This window comes from Enhydra lutris, unplaced genomic scaffold, assembly GCF_002288905.1.
Source record: "Enhydra lutris kenyoni isolate GAN:26980312 unplaced genomic scaffold, ASM228890v2 scaffoldscaffold2, whole genome shotgun sequence".
Lineage (NCBI taxonomy): Eukaryota > Metazoa > Chordata > Mammalia > Carnivora > Mustelidae > Enhydra > Enhydra lutris.
Window position 1 is genome coordinate 65,788,931 of NW_019154086.1, and position 20,799 is coordinate 65,809,729.

At 38.1% G+C, this 20,799-nt stretch overlaps 1 protein-coding gene across 1 annotated transcript in view; it reads left to right on the plus strand.

The window, feature by feature from the left end:
• The first annotated feature begins 1,685 nt into the window (after positions 1–1,685).
• Positions 1,686–20,799, plus strand: part of LOC111146515 (ABI family member 3 binding protein) — a 259,405-nt gene continuing 240,291 nt past the window's right edge. The window contains exon 1 of the mRNA XM_022502061.1: positions 1,686–1,779. Within this exon, the coding sequence (XP_022357769.1) occupies positions 1,701–1,779 (79 nt within the window). The 5' untranslated portion in view covers positions 1,686–1,700. The remainder of the gene's footprint in view (positions 1,780–20,799) is intronic.

Here is a 20,799-nt window from a genome sequence, read left to right on the forward strand (position 1 = left end):
CCCAATCCCTTCCGTAGCTGGTGCCAGAGCATTCCTATGGTGAGAGCTTAGACCTGGCTGGCTCCAAATGACTTTAACAATGTGCCTTCTCACGCTTTTTTTGGAAGATGAGGCGTCTCTTCAATTTTTCTTTCGGTAACTTTTTTGAGTAGAATTTTATTTGACCAGCATTATTCCACTTCCCACTTAGTGTTTGGGTTCAACTACAGCAAACCCATGAAACGAGCTATTTTCAGAGTCAATATAAATGTTTGGATGGCATTTTGAGTACACTATTAACCCATTTGTTCCCGTGATGTGTCTAGATTGCGGGTGAGGGAGAGAGGAACTGTGAGGACTTAGAGACCAACAAGTCCAGTTAGAATCATAGTTCTCCTTAATTGGGGCTTTGTTACTGTCATTATTGTAGTTTTCAGTGGCTGTCCTTTATAATATGCTTTTTGTATGCCAGGTGCTATGGTAAGTACTGTCCAAAAGTTCTTCCTGCTAGCAAATTTATGAAATTGGTACTATCATCTCTGGTTTAGAATGGAAAGTTTAGCAGTTAAGAGTGGAGGCTCTGGAGTTAAATTGCCAGATTAAAACGCCAGCTCAGTTGCTGACATGCACTATGACCTCACGCCTTTCACTTAACCTCTCTGTGCCCCATTTTTCTGTCTGGAAAATGCGGATGATGACAATGCTTGCCTGTTAGGTTCTTTTGGGGGAAGAAATGGGTTAATATGTGTGAATTGATCAGACCAGTGCCTCACAAGGAGCAAGCCCTTGAATTTACACAATATTGATGAGATATGGATAGAGAAATTTGCTCAAAGGCACAGAGCGTCCAGATTTAAACTGCAGTCAGTTCTGCCTCAGAGCCCACCAAAATGATTAGCCATTAGAATTCCCCAGTGTGGTCAGGAGACTTAACCTCTCTGAACCTCAGTTTTTCTAACTGGTAAAGTGGGAATAACACTGTGTCTCCTGTATAGCCACTGTGAAGATTACAATGCAATCATATAGATAAGAATACTATTCCAGAGGCTGGCCAGAGCTAGGGATCGATTAGCAATAGCAATTTCTCCATTTCTACATCCAGATCTCTAGAATAGATGGACGTATGTATCTGTGTGTGTATATACACTTATATACATACCTGTGTTATGTATAACGAATTGCTATCTAACCAATGACTTACTCTTAAAAATTTCTCGTGATATTGGAACTTCGGAATGGTTCAAAGTGTACTTTTACAAGTTTACTCCCATTTAAAAGAAGAATTGGATTGTTTTACTAGATAATTAAAAACAGTTTCCTTCTTAATAAGGTTTTATTCTGTTCCAGTGGTTTGGGGTATGCCTTTCTAGATTTTTAAAAGTAGTTCATCAAATGGTTAAGAACTGCCTAAGTACTTTTTCTTTCACATATATAGATTGACCAAAATTTCAATGTTTATATCACAGAGAGAACAGACAGTTACAACCTAGCAGAGAGAAATGTGATGGTATGTTTTTGCTGTTGTGCCTTTTTTTTTTTTTTTTTGGTGTGTGTGGGAAAGGGTGTGATGTCATTTTGTCTCCACCCCCTGTGAGTAAGCCCACAGCAGAGCTAAGTGCAGCCGCCCGCCTCTGTCACTGGGAGACAGTCCACTTAAATGCAGCTCCAGGGTTGCGGGACGCCCACCAGCATCACTCCCCGTGTGAGGTGGCAAATGCAACATGCTGTCCAGCTTGGGGTGTCTGCTTTTCTGTGGAAGTATTGCACTAGCCCTGGGAAATGCACAGAAATTGCCAAAAGGCAAGTAGCTCTGCTGTTTTGTGTTTTAAAAATAATTTTTGAGAGATACTAGTTTTTAAATGTTGAAATTAGGTGTGATCTGCTTTACCAGGTTGGGGGGGGAATACAGTTCTTCTGAGTCAAAGTTCAGATGTGTGAAGCAGTTGCTTTAACTTTTACCTTTTATTTACCCCCTCTGTTATTTACTTTTCAGTTGAATCTCTTTAATGCAAAGATGAAGACCAACTTCTTAGGTTTAACAGGTTCACAGTAGCTTGAATGCTGTAGATTCAAACTACAGTATTTGTATATTGAGTCTTGGTAGATGGGTATGGTAGTCTATTAAAAAGTGTTGTTTGGTGTTTTTATTCCCCTTCCCAGAGATTAAACCAGTACTGGCTTTAGGTATAAAGGAAGCGGATTCTGAAACTTTGGATGGTGTAAACCTCACGCGTACTTGCTAACTTGGGGGTTGAGGGACTCGAGCAGGGCACAGCAAAGTACGATCACGCGCTAATGTGTAGACATTTCTCTCCGGGGGAGTTTAGAAGAGGGTTTGATCTGCTGGATGGGACGCTCCCCCTTTTCCTGGCTAAATTGCTCTCATTTTAGTGTTGGTATTTTGTTTACAAATGCCATCAAAAGAAAATTAACCTTTCTAAATTTAGACCCTAAAAGTCTTTTGCGCCTATCAGCACTGCCACAAGAGCTTGCCTCTCTCCTGTCTCTGAACATAAACATTGCATGTACTCTTTTGTTCATCTGCAGAGGCATTTTCTAAGCCAACTGTAGGTCAGGGAAGGCTTTTTATGGCTGCAGACTGTTGTAGTCAGCAGGGTTATGAAAAACAGGCTGAACTTAATACACAGTTATGATGGAAAATATCAGAGATAATGCAGAGCCACAGGCTTGTCAAAAACCTGGTGTGCACAGAATCAGAAAGGAAGGTTGTTAGTGTCAGATTATCCAAAAGATCCTTCTTGGGTCCTCCCTTTGGATAGTTTGTTCCAAAATCATCCTGTCTCAAGTGAAAACTCTTCTCTCCTTAATGTGGCAAGTGAAACTTGAATCCAGGATGTGAGGGCTGGAGGCCTTAGCTAGTTGCTATTTCGCTTGGTGATGTAAAAAGCAATAAAAAGGGCTGAGTAAACCTTCTTAATGCTGATCGGATAATTATGTAGAAATAAATAAATAAATAGTAAAAACATATACTATTAGATCTTTTCCTTCTATTAACAATTTTGTTTCTTGATCATAGTGAAAGTGTTTAAGTAAATCAATTAGGAGGCACAAGCATTTAGAATTAATTGTTCCTCCTCCTGAAATATTTAACAAGGACACATCATTGGAGAGAAGTTGGGTTTTCTCAGGCTCAATACCTACAGATGGTTTTATTTTACCTAATGTTCACTGTGTAGGGATTAGAGCCATACTTTTGTTACTGCAGACTTCTGCAAATTCCAAATGTTTTAATTATCATGTTGCAATCAGTGGATACAAATCTCTTGACACAGTTTTCCTTTATTTGTTGTGGTTAAAAAAAGAATAGAAAGTTGCCCAGAATGGCCACAAAACTTTTTCTGGTTCGTTGCACTTTAATTTGAAGAATTCTCATCCAGGTTTCCTTTGTAATTTTAAGAAATAGCCATGGCTTTGGTAATTGTTAAAAAGCCCTGTCAAATTAAAATAATTATATTATAAAATAATTGACAATTTTCTTGTCTCTGGTGCTATGTTTTTTCTCTATTATGGAAACTACTAAGGAACTTTCTTTTAGCTGAAGTCACCTTTCTCAAACTATGTTCCAAGAATAGGTGTACTGTCGTCAAAAGAAGTTGGGCAGGCATCTGCTCTCCACCAATAAATTAAGGAGTGTTCGTGCTTTGTTGTCTTTTGGGGAGTCCCAACAGATGTGAGAATTTCACAAGGTCTGAGAATCACTCAGTAAAAAAACCTGCCCAATATTTTTAACCCATTGTTTCTCAAACTCAATCCATTTCCTAGTGAAATAGCTATAATATAATAATTATAATAATATGATTATAATATAATATATAATAGCTATAATATTTTGTTCATCTTTCACAGAACACATTTGGGGAAATGATGAGCTAAACAAGAACGGGGGTGGGAGGGGAATAAAAAGCATTTCTCTTCTTTTTCCTTGCCACTTTAGAGTTAGTTTTATATCATCTGTGATTTAAGAAGAGGCTAGAATTTTGAAGCTGGACAGGACATTAAGGGTTAATTGAGTGGTTGCCAGACCTTTTGATTTATGAACTGGTAAAAAGACAGATATACTTTCACTATCAGGGTTCCATTACAGAGGACATAGTTGAATTGTTTGAGGATGTTCAAAGAGGAAACAAAATCCCCATTGTTCATCACAACAAGGCATTTTAACATATTTATAAAATAAATGAATTTATACAAGTAAGTCTATTGTTTTTATTTTTCTCTTTCACCATCAACTAATGAAAATTTCATCACAGGCCACTATTTGGGAGCCCTAGCTTAACTGTTTATTTTGTAAATAAAGACACCCAAAGGCAGGAAGCTTAGTAACTTTCCCCTCATTGATGGCAGAACCAGGACAGGATTCAAGTCAGAATTCCATGTCTTGCCTTTTTTCCTACCTGGTGAACAGACTTCTCTACCCCAAACTACTAGTTACATTGTGCAGTATATGTGTGGATGCTACCCTTCTCGTGAATACAATTTTTCTTGCAAATATCATAAACATTACCTTAATTTCACATTTCCCCAAGAACATGTCCTATACACATACATACACAAATTATTGTAACTATATATCTGTTTAGTTGTCATATATAGTTGAGATATATATTTTTTCTTATAAATAGCCATATATATATTTTTTAAGAAAAATATTTTTTCCTAAAAAATTTTTTAAGAATAGCCATATATATTTTATAAGAAAAATTATATATTTTATAAAATAAAATTATATATTTTATTTTATAAAAAATATTTATAATACAAATATATATATTTTATAAGAAAAATATTATTTTATTAAAAAATTTGTTAAATAAGATTTCATTTGTCCCTTGTCTTTGCTTATTTGCATACCTAGCCACATACTTTGTTATAGAAAATAAGATATTGGAAGTGTCTTTCTTACTTTTCAAAAGCTTAAAGTTAGAGACTATTACTAATGGATCTCTTTTCCTCGCTACCACTTAATGAGTATGTGTTTTGGTAAATCATTTACCTTTGCTAAACCTCATTTTTCTCATCTGTAAAAGGGGAATAATGATAACTATCTCATAGTGTTTTAGAATTAAATGAGATGAGATATAATGTTAATTGGGTCATAGAAAAATGGACCAATATTTTAAAATATGTGCACTATAATTTGTGATCTTGTGTCCAAACTGACAAATCTCTTGAAGGGCAATACATTTAGGCATCATGTTCTTGGCAGAAAGGTGGGGCAAGGGAGTTAAGGGTTGCTCTACAGACAATGAGAGAAGACCTCTCCTGGGCTCTAGCCTCACCATCATCAACCAATGTTTGATTGCCAAGACCAAACAGTGTTCTTTTCTATGGAAAGCTGCACCTTTGCCTCAGGATCAGCTTTCCCTGGGGATTGGTAAGGCCTCACAGTGCTTCCTGGAGAGATCCCCTTGTACTTGTTTTTCAGGAAGAGAATTAAGCCATAACGTACAGGCCCTGAGAAGAATCACCGCATTGTTTTACACTTTTGAAAGCCCCTGTGCTCCAGCTACCTCTTGGAATCTTTATTCTTGGCACCACAGAACTTTTCTTCCCCCATTGCATACCAGGCTAAGATAAAAACCACAGAGAACAATATGTAGTGAAGGGAGCCAACAAAAGCTCATGGTGGGACATGAGGGGCTTGACATACCTCTTTGCAGAAACTCCTGTGTGTGGAAGATAGTAATCAGCCAGAAGGCAAAGGCTACTATTTCTAGCTAACGCTATCAGTCCTGAGGCACGTGTGAGGAAAATCACAGGGGAACATCCAAGATACAAGTGTAATCAGATAGCCTGAAAGCCTAAGGCTCTTGGGTGTGACTCTTGGCATGTTGGCAGAGCGAAGAGGCAGCTGGCTCTTTGCCTCAGGTTCTTACCTGACAGGGTAGAAATCACGGATTCCCAGGACCAAAACCAGGGGCAGATGGTAATAATAACAATAACTCCATAGTTATTAATAACTCTTACCAACATTTTTTGGGCTCAGATTGCCTGTGGTAATTTAGGGCTAAATATCTTTAATGTGGAAAATCTAAACTCTCCAAGGTCCCTATAAGCAGGTATTCTACCATTCTTATTTTACAGAGCATAAAATCGTGTTCAGAGTGTTTAAGTGATTTGCAGTCACACAGTCAGCAAGTGGCCAGAGGCTATACCCTTAATTTGTGTGTAATATCAGTTTCCTGCTTTATGGGAAGATAAGCTAATTTATTCATAACAATTATGAATTGTTATGAATTATATTATGAATTATTATGAATTGTTATAAATTATATTATTCTATTCCATGTATATGCAGAGCACTGAGGCTAGGAAGACACAGCTTGGCACCTGTCTTCAAGAAGCTGACCAGTTAATGGAGGAGACAGGGATGTAAAGAAATAATTAGAGCGAGATTATCCTCCAATTTGGGTGAAGCACAAAGAGCTTTGAGAACAGCCAGAAGGACCCAATCCAGCCTGGAGGGATCAAGAATTAGGAGAGGATAAAGTACTTAGTAGAGGCCTGGAAGACAAATATAAGTTGGGGCAAGGAAGAGGATGTCTGAGAGGTGAGAGCCCTTCCCAATAGAGACAGTTGCATGGCCAGACGCCAGGTCAGTCCCCAGGTGCCTGTGCTCAGCTGGGTGTTAAAGTACTCAGAGAAGAAGCCAGGACTGGGAAGTCCACAAAGGATGCAACTGTGTCTTCCTTGTCTCTTTCTGCCCGGACTCCCCAGGATTAATTACAAAGAGGGAATAGAAGCTTGTCTTTGGAGAGGAGGACTCCTATGTCTTGCCCTATAAACCTTCCCAGACATGTACCTGGGGTCTGGTTCTCACTCTCCATGGATTCCTCCCAATCTCACTTTGACAAAATTTCATGTGTTGCTCAAGTGGCCCAGTCCATTTCCCCAAAAGGTGATTGATACTTGAGAGGGGCTGGAGAAAATCTCTTTAATCTTAGGGCAGAGATGTTGTAGGGGCTGGGGGCGGGGGGAGGAATAGTGTGGAGTGCAAAAGAAGCCTAACGGGTAGAACTCTGCTTTTAATAAGTGGTATGTATTTATGCTCCGGTGTCACTGGAGAAGAGTGCATTGGAAAAAATGGCTCCCCTGCTAAAAGGAAACAAAAAAAGTTTGAAAATCATGGGAGAATTATTTTAGCATCTTTGACACCTCTAAAGTTTCATGGCAGTTTTATTGATTTGTCTATTCAAATGATGTTTATTAAGCATCTACTAAGTAAAACTGAATAAGATCCAGACCTTGCTATAGAAGTAACTTATATTAAGAATGTAAAAATTGATTAAATTTGTTTTTATGCTGAGACTGTCATGTTTAGAATCCAGTGTTTGAAAATAAAATTCCCTGTGTTCATTAGACATTCACTGGTTTCATTCAGCTTTGCAGACTGCTATATCTGACTATGAGACACTGAACAGTAAGGAATTTAACTTCTCTCCCTCTTTCAAGGTAATGGGGTCCAGCAGAACAATCAAGAATAAAAGAATTTATCTATACTGTATCACAGAAAAGACAGCCAAAATGTTTTTGTAGGTTAATGTGAGTTGACAGAAAGTTTGTCTAAGGCAAAAGTAAGGTGTCTAATAAAGAGAGGGTCATTCAGGAAATGTGATGCGCCATTCTATCTGGGTGACTATCCTCAGAAAGATTTTCCTTTTGCTTGTTTCCTGATTGTCATTATAAAAGTAGGTATAAAAGAATGTTGAAATATATGAACTTAAAGTGATCTAAGAATAGATATAAAATTAAAATATAAATAGGATAATCTAAAGTGAGAGATAATAGAATAGTAAAATAAAAGTGAAAAAATAAATAGTATTAGCTAAAGAAAGAACATGCTAAGAATAGAAAAGCAATGGTTTCAATACATACATCTGTTAGAATGACATTTTAAAAATATGATAAGAAGGGCACTGGGTGGCTCAGTTAGTGAAACTTCCAATTCTTGATTTCAGCTTAGGTAATGATCTCAGGGTCTGGAGATCGAGTCCTATGATGGGCTCTACGCTCAGTGGGGATTCTGTATCCCCTCTCTTCCTTTATCCCCTCCCCACTCATGTACTCTCCCTCTCTCAAATAAATAAATCTTTTTTTTTTAAAAAACTGTTTAATAAATACAAAGAAGATGATAATCATATTACTCTATAGCAGGCTTGGTGTTTAATGCTAAGTGTTTAGATAAATCATCTCATTTTGTCCTCATGCCTGTTAACGATATGTTATTATTTCTCCCATTCCACAGATGAGAAACTAAGCCTAAAGAGTTTTTTATCTACTGATGCATAACAAATTACCACAAACTCATCAGTTTAAAACAACCCACATTCATTATCTCACAGTTGCTTTGAGAAGACTGAGTCTGGCTTAGCTGGGGCCTCTCCTTGGATGTGTTTCACAGGCTGAACAGAGAGTTGGCCAGGGCTCACTGTTGACCAGAGGTCACTCTGGTCTTTGCCACATGGGCCTTTCTGTTATAGCTTCTTGCTTCATCAAAGTGTACAAGCCCAGATGAGTCTGCTGGCAAGATGAAAATTACAATCTTATGTAGCCTAATCATGGAAGTTTCCTGTCATATAAGGTGATTACACCAGAGAATGACTACCAGGAGACAGGGATTATTGGGGGTTGTCTTAGAGTCTACCTACCACAAAATGGTCAATGGCTGTTAGGGTCATATAGCTAGTAAGTGATACAGTGCAACTATGAATATAGGAAATCTAATTCCAGAGAATATACTGGTTTGAGCATTAGCACCCATCCATTTCCCATAGAATCCAGCCTTTAGTGGCAGATGCCCATTAGACACATTGCCAATTTGTCTCCCTCCATGGTTGAGGTCAATTCTAGGAAATTGCTGAGAATAAAGATAAATATGATAAGTGCAAAGACTTAAGGTAAATATTTGTGACACAGTTTTCTGTATGCAAGAATCCAGTCAATGCCTAAATTCCTCTGCTGATTTCCTCTGTGGCACATCAAATGACCACATAAGACAAAGCAAAAATTTTCTTTAATAAAATATATAAATATTAAGAAAGTAGCCCCTATTGAGTTGATGACACAGTCCCCATAAAATATGCTTCTGAAATATCAATGGGTGGTTTCTCCAGTAAATGGAGGAGTTGTTATAAGGTCAAATTAAATTTGTGTTTGGCAGAAGAATGTATTCTTGTATTAGTGGCTGTGATGGAGACAACTGGATGAACTAAAGGAGCTTCTTTCAGATCATTTTTGCTATTAATAAAACAATTCTTCCATATGCTCTAGGAATCAAAACAGAATTTAGGTTGTACACAGGATATATTCTTAACATGTTTTCTAGAATGTTTAGTGCTAGAGTATCCTGTGTGTGTGTTTTTCTCTAGCCCATGGTCTCTTGTGTTGGGATTGTCCTAAAGGTCCAAGAGGTGCATGGTAAGAAGGGTAAACTTCATGGTCTCAGTCTACTTTGTTGAAGTTCTGTGGACAGGAAGACTGAATCAGGGCTCAGTCTGACATTCAAGTTAGCTTGGGGTCCCCACCAAGAACCTTCTACAGTGAGAATTTTAGGTTGTATTTTAGGTTTCCTTGATCTAACAAAAACACTGACTTGTATTCCCAGTGACTTTGGTAGAAAATTGGGAACCTTATAGCTAGCCTGAGGTTTTTAGGCTCTCTTGGTATAGCAAGCTATGCAGTCAGCTAATGTTCCTCCCTGTGGAATTCTGAAAAGGAGGTAGAAGATATGATGCTTTCATAGGAGGTTCATTATTGTTCTCCAGTCACAGACTATATACCTAAAGTCTATACATTAGAAAACCAAACCAAGTCCACGCACATCAAGCATCTGCTGGTCAGATTAGAAATTAATTTTACATAAAGTTGAGGTCCAGTTCAAACTTCACTGATGATATAACCATTCAATGTTTTCTTTTAAAGTAAGTTTAGCTCTTGGGGATCCTGGGTGGCTCAGTCAGTTAAGCAGCTAACTCTTGATTTCAGCTCGGGTCATGCTCTCAGGGTTGTGAGATCAAGCCCCATGTCCAGCTCTGCACTCAGCATGGATTTTGCTTGAGATTCTCTCCCACTGCTGCTCTCCCTCTGCTCCTCTCCCCACTCATGCCTTCTCTCTCTCTCAAAAAAAAAAAAAAAAAAAAGTAAGTTTAGCTTCTTAGTACAAATACTGTAACATCTATCCTGATAGTTGTAACCCTGACTGTGCATTAGAGTAACTGAATGTTTTCAAAAGTATCAGAGCTGCTGTGCTTCCCTACTCATTTATGATTTGATTGGCCTGGGGTGGGAGAGTTTTTAAAATGAGGTGGCTGAGTCAGTTAAGCATCTGCCTTCACCTCAGGTCATGATCCCAAGGTCCTGGGATCGAGTTCCGCATCAGGCTCTTTGCATAGCAGGGAGCCTGCTTCTCCCTCTGTCTGCTGCCCCTCCTGCTTGTGCTCTCTCTCTTCAAATAAATAAATAAATAAATAAAAATTTAAAAAATTCTTCAGGTGGTTCCAATGACCAGAGTTGAGAACCACTGAGCTACAGTTTTGGAAAATGTGTGTGTGTTAAGTGCTTGATAAATATTTCACAGAGTAAAATTTAAAAGTTAGAAGAAAAGCATTTTGCTATTTAAGTTTTAGCATCAATTCAAAGATGATTTTTATTTTTTTGCTGCTTTGTTCTAGAATTTTAAAGCCTTATTTGGAAAATTTCTTGAAACTCCCTTCTCAGACTATATAGAACAAGGAAATGTTTCAAACTGAGATTAACATTTGTTTTTGGTGTTAGAAAATAAGTGCTAATCTCTAGTTTCATAAAATCTCAGAAACTAGATCTGAGAAACTATGGTGGATTGTGTTTTTCAGGACTGGACTTAAATTTATTCATTCTGTTATTCAACTGACATTTTAAAAAATCAATATTAGGATTACAAAGATAAGTAAGACAGTTCCTGCCTTCAGGGAGTTTGAGAAAGTTGTATTGAAAACTATTTGGCCACAGAAAAATAATTTTCTTTTAGATGAAACTGTTGGTGTCTTAATTCTTTATCCTTATTTAGCAAAAATTTGTAAGAGTTGTGCTATTCCATTGTGTTGTCATGCACTAGCTTTAAGCTATATATATAATAAATATATATTTAAATATATAAATATTAAATACATAAATACATAAAGATAGATATATAAATGAATTAATGTAATATATTAAGAAAAACAAAGAAAGCACTCCATGATCCTAGTTAATGCAAAATGCAGGAGTTAAACAAAGGTACAATGAATTTCCCTGTTAGACAGTCCAACTTTTATGAATCACCTTCGGGAATGGTTCCTTTAATTGGGCCCATTTACCATATGTATTCCAGCTCATCTTCTTTCTATTTTATGTTAAGGATACTTTGTGCGCACATAGGATGGCTCATAATCTGAAACATCTTTGAAATGTATTCCATTTCTTTCTAATAAAACAAAGGGTCTCTCCTCTCTGAGGGGAGAACACACCCTTTCTAACCAAGCTTGGGGTATTTTAGTTCCGACAAGATGCCCAAATAGAGTCGCAGATTTCCTTTCTCCTTAAATGCCATTCTTTGATTTTTCCATTCTATTAACTGATAAGAAATGTTCTGGTTTCCCAAGCGCCCCACTGAGAGTCCAGTGTGCACATGTGTGCATGCGAGCCCTAACAGGCCTTCCTTTTCAGAGAGCAGCAGATTCTGTCATTGAAGGAGGAGTCTGGGGCAGCTGCCAATGTCATGCTGACAGAGAACTCTGGAATTCAGTCCTGTTACAGATACGCCAGCAGGGGATACAGGACAAAGTTTTCTTCTCCTTTCATTTTCCCAGATGGAGTTAAAGCGTCTCTAGGTAGTCAGTGTAGGACAAGGTATCAGATGATCTGAAGAACAGCCTCTCCTTCCCCTGACTGGCTCATCCTCTTCAAACACACTACTGATCCTCTTGCCACAGAACAATTCCCTAATTACTCATGTTTTCACCAGAATTAGAAGTAAAATGATGCTGGCCATGTTCTTCCATTGAGGTTTAGTTTGGAGTTTCACCATGAATTGAAGTGGCAAATACTGGAAAATAGCAACAGGGGCTAGTGGGCGAAGTGCAGGGGGAAGTGCAAGTCTGGGCAAATGGTCTGACCCTGCTGAAATCAGATTTGCTTCTCCGAGAAAAGGGTATAATAAACACAACAGTTCTCTTTTTAGCTTCCACTAATAAATAATGGTAAGGTGACTTTCGTTTCATTTTTGGTAGGACCTTTCTTAACCTGAGAGGGGATGTGAGGGGACACCTGGGTGGCTCAGTCAGTTAAGTGTCTGCCTTCAGCTCAGGTCATGATCCCGTCCTGGGATTTAGCCCCACATCAGGCTCCCTGCTCAGTGGGGAGCCTGCTTCTCCCTCTGCCTGACACTCCCCTTGTGTTCTCTCTCTCCAAAAAAAAAAGAAGAAGAAGGAGAGGGGATGTGAAGACCCGATGCATTTGCATTTTTGAAAATCCTCTAGCCATGGCAGTTAGAGGAAGACCGCCTGGAAGCTCTGCTCACGTGACCTTCCTGAAAGGATGCTGAGCTGCCAGAGTGCTCCATTGCTGGATGGCCGTTTCCTGAGCCTGGGCCGGTAGTGGGTCAGCCTCACAGTGACACCGGGCCTGAGGAGAGGAACCAACAGCACTGTGGATTTTTTTTTTTAATTTAATTTATTTATTTATTTGACACAGAGAGAGAGAGATCACAAATAGGCAGAGAGGCAGGCAGAGAGAGAGTGGGGGGAAAGCAGACTCCCCGCCGAGCAGAGAGCCCGATCCCAGGACTCTGAGATCATGACTAGAGCCAAAGACAGAGGCTCAACCCACTGAGCCACCCAGGCACCCCAGCACTGTGGATTTTTAAAGCATAATTCTTGCCATCAGCGTCCTGCTTCTGTTACTTTGTCCAACCCACTGAAGGTTGTGGAAGGCCCTGCTCAGAGCAGATTTACCTTTTATTGTGAAAGATTTGGGAGCACGAGTTGTGGTCCATGGTCAGTTTTACCCCCACATATCCTTGGGATGCAGTTCTACGTGACTTGAAATTCCCCTGGATGCCTGCTACCCTCTGTCTAGCCAACTCTCAGGTACTGTGCTGATCTGATCAGTCACATAATGAGATTTTTTTCCCTGCCCTCTTTTTTTGTTCCTAATCTTCCTTTCTTTTCACCCTCCTTCTCTCTCCCTTCTTTTCCTACTTCCCTTTTTTCCTCTTTCTCCCTCTCTTAATGCCAAAGAATTCCTCAGAACATTCTCCAGGCTTCCAACCCCAACCTTTTCTGCAGGCCATTTAGACCCTCATTTTCACTTTACCGTTGACTTTTTATCTGTTCAGATAGAGAAGGAATCATCCCTTTGGATGACAATGCACACTTCATAATTTTTTCGAGGGAATGGTGGGTGTTTGTGTGTCATGCTAAATGTTCCACTTGACTGAAAATATAGCTTCCCACTCATTTATCTTGACATCAGCAAGCTTGCAGAAAGCACAAATTTACATTCAGCTGATAAGCTCTGTGCCTATCAGATTGGACAAACCATAACTGTATATTAACACCATAGTTCATTCTTAAATGGTTTTGAAGATGGCCTAAGTTATTACATCTCTTGAACTATGGCATGATAAAAGCCAGATACTACAGTGATATTTTGTAAGGTCACTTTTCTCTTTATTCCTGGATTTTTGTTCCATTGTAGTTGTTGGGGTTTGATGTTTTGAAGAGCTTGCAGAGAACTTTGCTGTTTACCAGGGGCTTGTTGATATAGATCTTAAGTTCAAATGCCATGTTTCTCTTCATTTCACTGGTAGCCAACATTTCCTTGAAACTGAGTTTCTGTATCAAATGTCCCTGAGAAATGTGATCCTCAAATTGACAACCGGATCACAGTTGCAGGCATTTAATACCATTTCAGTGTGCCCGCCTCCCTCTTTGATCTCCGCTTCTCCAGCTCCCCTTTGTTTTGCTACACTCACAGATGCCTTCCTAATCTTTCTTTCTTTCCAGCCTCTTCTTTTCTGCTTTCATGTCTTTTTCAAGTTTTAACACTTGTGCTGGAAGAACTCCAGTATCTCTGCCACAGAAACTTTACATAGTCTATTGGCTTCTAGACCTTTTCAACCATGACCTGCGGTAATAATGACTAGTGAAAAAATATATATGTAAAATTAGGTTTCCAGATTCGGGTGTGTGTGCTTACACACGTGTGTGCTATGCTGCATTATTGTGCTGGTTCTCCTTCAGATGCTAACCAAAAACCAATAAATATGAAACAGATAAAAGACCTAGAAATGGGTTAAACTTAGTGTGGGGAACCACTGGATTTTGATTGATTAACATACTGGTATTACTGTGGTTTAGGGTTTTGCTCTTATATGGAACAATCTAGTTGAAAAATCTTTATAAACAATCTTTCACCGGAGCAAGTGAGTATTTTTATTACCCTGTTTTGGAAGACAGTAACTCAAATTTTAAATATTGATATTAAACTCAATCTTCAAAAGACTAATTAAAAATATCCTTAAGTCACTTAAGGAAATAACGATACTTCATACTCCTGGTTAGTCAAAATTCCTTCTCCACATACTCTTGGCAAGAAATCTCACTTTCACAATTTTTCAGCAACGTGTCAGTGATTTTTCAAGTACTTTCAGGTGCCTTTCACAGATCTTTACAAAGAACATAATTTAATTTTATAATCCCCTAAATTTCTCAGCTGAATTACATTATATAACACTTGTTCTTAATCGGCCATTCATTCTAAGCATCTGTTTTCACTTATGTCAGAAAATTAAGACAACAAGTATTTACTGTAGTGTTTTCCAAAATCGTCATAAACCATGCTCACATGTCATCTGTAAGGTTTTTGTGGTATCCCAGAAACATCCATTTCGAACATTCCTTTTCATGGCTGGAGTTTCATAGGCCACAAAGGGACCACAGGCGTTAACACTAAATAAACTTCCTGTAAATTACATTATCAAATGATTTAAAAGGCATTAAAGGATAAGCATTAGCAAAGTCAAGATCTTTTTAGGGATATTTCTTTCTAGACACTTTCTTATTTTGTGAGAACATTTGTCCCCCCCCCCTTTTTTTTAAGGAGAAGAACATTACCTCCATTTATTTGCTTTGAAACTAAAGTCTCTCTCCCACCTATTTTCCTCCTTTATGGTACTTGCATCCTACATCCATCCACAAGCTCTGGTTGTGGAAGATGAGAATAGGAAAATAAACCTATGAATCTTGTTTTATTGATAATAAATGGAGATAATAATTCTCAGACTATTGAAGAGCAAGGAACCACTAAGAGTAGTGGTCTTCAAGCTTGAGTGAGTATCAGAAGCATCTGGAGGGTTTATTAAACTTCAGAGTGTTGGGCACCGTCCCCGAGTTTCTGACTCAGTGGGTCAGAGATGAGGTGGCCTGGAGAATCTGCATTTTTCACAAGTTTCCAGGTGCTGCTGGTGCCACTGGCCCTGGGACCACATTTTTGCAAACCACTGACTTAGTGAATCTATTAAGTATACAGAGCCCCACCTTCCCCATCCCCTCCCTTCTCATCCCCTACCCCTTACTACACTCATACCAGATTCTGATATAGTAGGTTCGTCATCTGCATGTTTAGCAACTATCATTGTTGATTCTGGTGAGATTAACTGTGTCTAGAGAAATAAGACTGATATTTTTATATAATCAGCACCAAGTCCTGAGACACTGCTTCAAAGAAAGTGATTAAGAGGAACTTAGCTAGCTTATTGTAGCTCTATAAACTTGGAGAACCCATGGTTTCCATTGTTCAGTATAGGAGACATGTCTGCAGAAAAAAAATTAGCTTGAGATGGTAAGTTCACCACTGATTCTTGTGATGAACTTCTGTCTGCCCTTATACCTAGAAACAACCTTTTATTCCATACCTGGCTGGAACTCTGAGCTGCATGCGCCATTAATGTATACTTGTTTGGTAGTGAGTAATGTTTAAAACTGGGGCTGCAAGGTTTTTGGTGACATTTTGAGGTATTAGTGAGAATCATTTGCTTGTGTGTATATATATGTTAAAGTTAATGTTTAATATTAGCCTGAAGCATCTGTTAAGTGTAACCCAAACTCAAGAAATCCTAATGAAGTATGAACAGTTTTCCAGGTCAATCAAGAAAAATAACAACTGCGAAATTGAAGATGAACTTGATATTTTACATAAAAATTCTTTGTTATTTTTACTTACATAGACTGTTGGCCAGCCCCTTGGCTAATACTGGACATAAACCCATTATTGAGCATTAGCTATGATATTCATATTTGGCAGCCAGCTGAAAACACTGTGTAGGTTAGACTTTCTTTTCTTAGTTCTGGGAGCCCATAAAACTCTTGCAGTTGTATGTGAAGTAGTATACTTGTATGTACATTTTGGAGGGTATTGGCCCTGAGGTTTTGAGATTCTCAAAGATGTCTAGAAGCCAATAAAGTTAAGAGCTATATGTCTAAACAGTTGCCTTTTACTGAGCTAGAATTAGGATGTATCAAGTAAGTGGCTAGAAGGATTACCACTATGTGCATAGAACACATAGAAAGGGCTTTGAGATGGTTTATGAAAAATCTCAAACTTCACAACTAAAATGTGAAGACACAGTTTGTTTTATGCTGTTAGTTTTGTTGTGGTGCAAAAAAATTAAATGTAGAAATATAGTATTCAAATAATCCTCAAAGGTCCTCCTCTCCTGGTATTCATGCCTTTTTAGAGTTCCCTCACATACTGAAACATGGCAGGCCTGTGCTCCATTAGCATATAGAAGAAGTGAAATGAAGATGTGTGACTTCTGAGGCTAGGTAATAAAAGACAATGCAGTTCACACCTTGCTCTTGATCTTGGATCACTCAATCTGGAGAAGTCTTGTGGGGAGGGCTACATGGTGAGAAACTGAGACTTCTTCCTCCTCATAGCCAGCACTAACTTGCTAGCCATATGAAAGAACCATTTTGGAAGTGCATCCTCCAGCCCCAGTCAAGGCTTCAGATGACTATAGCTCAGGTCAATATCTTGAATGCATCTCATAGAGGTTCTGAATTGTAACTACCTAGCCAACCTGTTCCCAAGTTTCTTCCTAATCCATAGCAACTGTATGGCTAATAAATGCTTATTGTTGTTTAAGTATCTAAGCTTTGGGTTAATTTATTATGTAATAATAGATAATACAGAGAATGACTTTTTTATTGTAATTCAAAGGATGATTTAAGTGGAGTTAAAAATAGAATGAGAAATATAGATCATTTTATTTATTGGCATATGGCTTTGATAGGCAAAAGATAAGTGGAAATAAATACTGGAAGATAATTTTTAGATCCATTACCAAAAAACCTGGGCATAAATGCTCACCAAAGAGTGACTGAAAACATGTTATTACATTTGAAAACAATATGTAAACAAATAACCTTCTAAAGTAATCACAGAAAATATTTGATAGGTTAGAGCAGTTTAAAGACCATGTCTTCTGAGGACTTAATAGATGGCCTTGACTTTCATTCCAGAGGCCATTTCAGGACTGGCCCAAGGCCAAGGGTGAGTCTGTATTGGACATGCTATCATTTAGGAAAGTTGACCTGTGCCCAAGAGAGCTTAAAGAGAACCAGATCAAGATCCACCCTGTAGCTGACCTACATCCCTGAATTCCCCTGAGGAACAAATGGGCCTCCTAGGACAAACTTGGATCAGGCCAGGCTCTTATCTCTTTAAACTTTGGCCTTGGCTTTGACCTCATGCTAAAGTTTATGCCATAACATTCTTCATTAATTATATCTCCAGGGTAGGCATTTGTGAAATTTCTTGTCTCTTATAGAAAAAGACTTTATAAGCACCTAACTAATGTTAGGAAGGATAAAGATATAAAGAAGAACAATGGTTACGGTTCCTGTGAAGTTTATATCCTAGCAAAAGAAGTAGATGAGCTAAACAGGATACTACAATATAATAAATGCTCTACCTATATCTGACCTCTAGTGTGACTTCATTAATGAATGTGATTAGAGCTTTAAGCTGACTTCATTTGCTCCCTTCAAAAAAAATACCATTGTTTATAAAATGATTACAAAAAAAAAAAATGAGACACTTATCACCAGTTACTAAGACCTTATTAACAACACAAGTAACAAAACATAAAATTGAGTAAGTAGTTTCCAGCCAGTTGGCCTGTTCCTTGGCCAGTCAATATCTGGGTCTCTTGGATGATATAGGTCACAAGGGATAAAGAGTCTTCCTGCTTAGTTCCTCTTTCCAGACCAAATTCCAGTCTAGATCCCAAGTCTTTTTTACCATTGTGTATCATCATTCAAGGAATCACAAGACTCCATGTGGTCTCTTGCTTTCATGCAGGTTCAAAGCACCACAGACTTGACCTTCCCAGAGCGTCTTATCAGAGTTGCCAAGGAAGGGCTGTTTTAGCAGTAAAAAACTCATTTTCTACCACTCCTTTATCCACTGTTGATGAGCACACCTAATTAAGCAAAACATTCAGGCTTTTGAAGCAGACTCGAGTTGTGAGGGATGCTGTGGCAAAGAAAAAAGTAAGGAAGTCCAAAAAATTGAGTAAAATCTGAAACCATCATCCAAACAGGCAGTGTGCCATGGGAAGTCACAACTGTGACTGGAGATCACTGTCTTAGGATCTTTTCCCCACTCTGTCCTGGGAAGTGAAGGACCTTTCATCCTCACTGGCTCTTCTCTTCCAGGGCAGCAGTGGCATTCAGTCCTAAGTGACTTTGTTGCTTGGACTCATGTATTGATTTTAGGTTTCATTTTGTCATCTTGCTTTACCATTTTATTACAATATAACGAAAGAGGGAAGAAACTTCCAATAATTAAAGGCTTTTATCTACATTCAAATGAAACATTTGTACTTTCTCAGTATCTCTCCCTTTTTTCTAAGATAACATGATTATAACCATATTCTTTAAGAAGTTCTCTATATTGTTTTTAATATATCTAATTATTAAATAATCTTCAGGTCAACATGTTAAAAGTAACTAATGTCTCATAAAACAGAAGAAATACTTTGTCTAGACTGTCTGCAAAAAACTTGCTTGTTGTATATTAGAGAAAGAGAATCTCAAACAGCATCTTGGGCAGGTTTCCAGGGGTGTGAGATGGAGCCCCATGTTGGGCTCTGCACTCAGTGTGATTCTCTCTCTCTCTCCCTCCCCCTGCTTATACACACTCACTTGCTCACTCTCTCTCTCAAATAAATAAATAAAATATTTTTTAAAAAGAAAATAATCTTCTGTGGTTCCAGCTTAATTTAGAGAACAAGCAACTTTCCTCTTTCCTTCAAAATTTAAGAAAACTATGAAAGATGTCTCTGTTTCCTATTTGTCTACCCTTGTTTCATCCAATTTGATAAACTTTTATATTTTGCCAATTTCAGTCAAGATATAAAGCATTTTTATCACCCCAGAAAATCCCATTGTCCTCCTTTGTAGTCAGTCTCTTCTCCCTACTCCCAGCCTCTGACAACCACTGATCTGATTCTATATCTACAGTTTTGCCCTTTCAGAATGTCCTATAATAGAAGCATGTATCATGTAGACATTTTGTCTAGATTTTTTTCACTTAGCACAGTGCTCTTATGATACAGCCACATTGTTGCAGGTGTTAGTAGTTCTTTTTATTCATTGAGTAGAATTCCGTTCTATGGCTCTACCACTAATTGTTTACTCACTAATTGATGGACTTCTCGGTTGTTTCTAGTTTGGGCAATTGTGATTAAAACAGCTATAAACATTTGCTTACACATCTTTGTGTGAACATATACTTTCATTTCTCATGGGTAAACATAGAGCAGTAGGATTGCTTTGTCAGATATTCAGTATATGTTTAGCTTTATGAGAAGTGCCAAACTGTTTTCCAAGAAGCCATACACATTTATAGCAAACTATGAAGATTTCAGTTGTTCCATACCCTTGCCATAGCTTGGTATTGCTGATTTTTTTTTCTTCTTTAGTTTTTTGCTGTTCTAATAGGAAAGAGATTAGTTTTGAATTTTAGAGACTTGTTCGTATTGTTAGGTATCTTTCTTTAAAAATATATGAGATCAATTTTCTTAGAAACCACCATCTTTTCTAAAAGATAATAGGTAAATAAATTTCTTATTAGATAAGGTAAAATATTGGAATTGGCTATATTTGCCTGGTACAGAGGGAACATTCAATGAAGTCTAATCTTATCTTCCTCCCTTCCTGTATCTTTTATTCATGAATCATCATAACTCAGACATTAAAATTGCACCACCTAAGTTGAAGTGTCATGTAGTCTTTGCCCCTTTCAGCTTCAAAATTCAATTTCAGCTGTTTTTCATATTTTTTTAGACTGTATGTATTTATTCATTTTAGAGAGACAGAGAGAGTGTGAGCAAGGAGAGAAGCAGAGGGGGAGGGAAAAAGAGGAGGAAGGAATTTCAAGTAAACTCTGCATTGAACACAGAGCCCAACATAGGCCTTGATCTCATAACCCTGAGATCATGACCTGAGTGGAAGTCAAGAGTCAGATGCTTAACTAACTGAGTCACCCAGGTGCCCCTTTCATATTTTAAAAAAGACGCACTTTGAAAGAGAGTCCTCTAGACTGGAGAATGCTGAGTAAATCTGGCCATCCCATGCAATGTGTAAAGGAAAGCCTTCTCTAGATCCATAATTAAGGTGAGATTGTAGAAAGGGGTTATTAGGCAGAAAAATGATCATTGGACTTGGAAATAAACCACCTCAATTTTAGTCTTTCCCTACTGCTAACTGGGTGGGT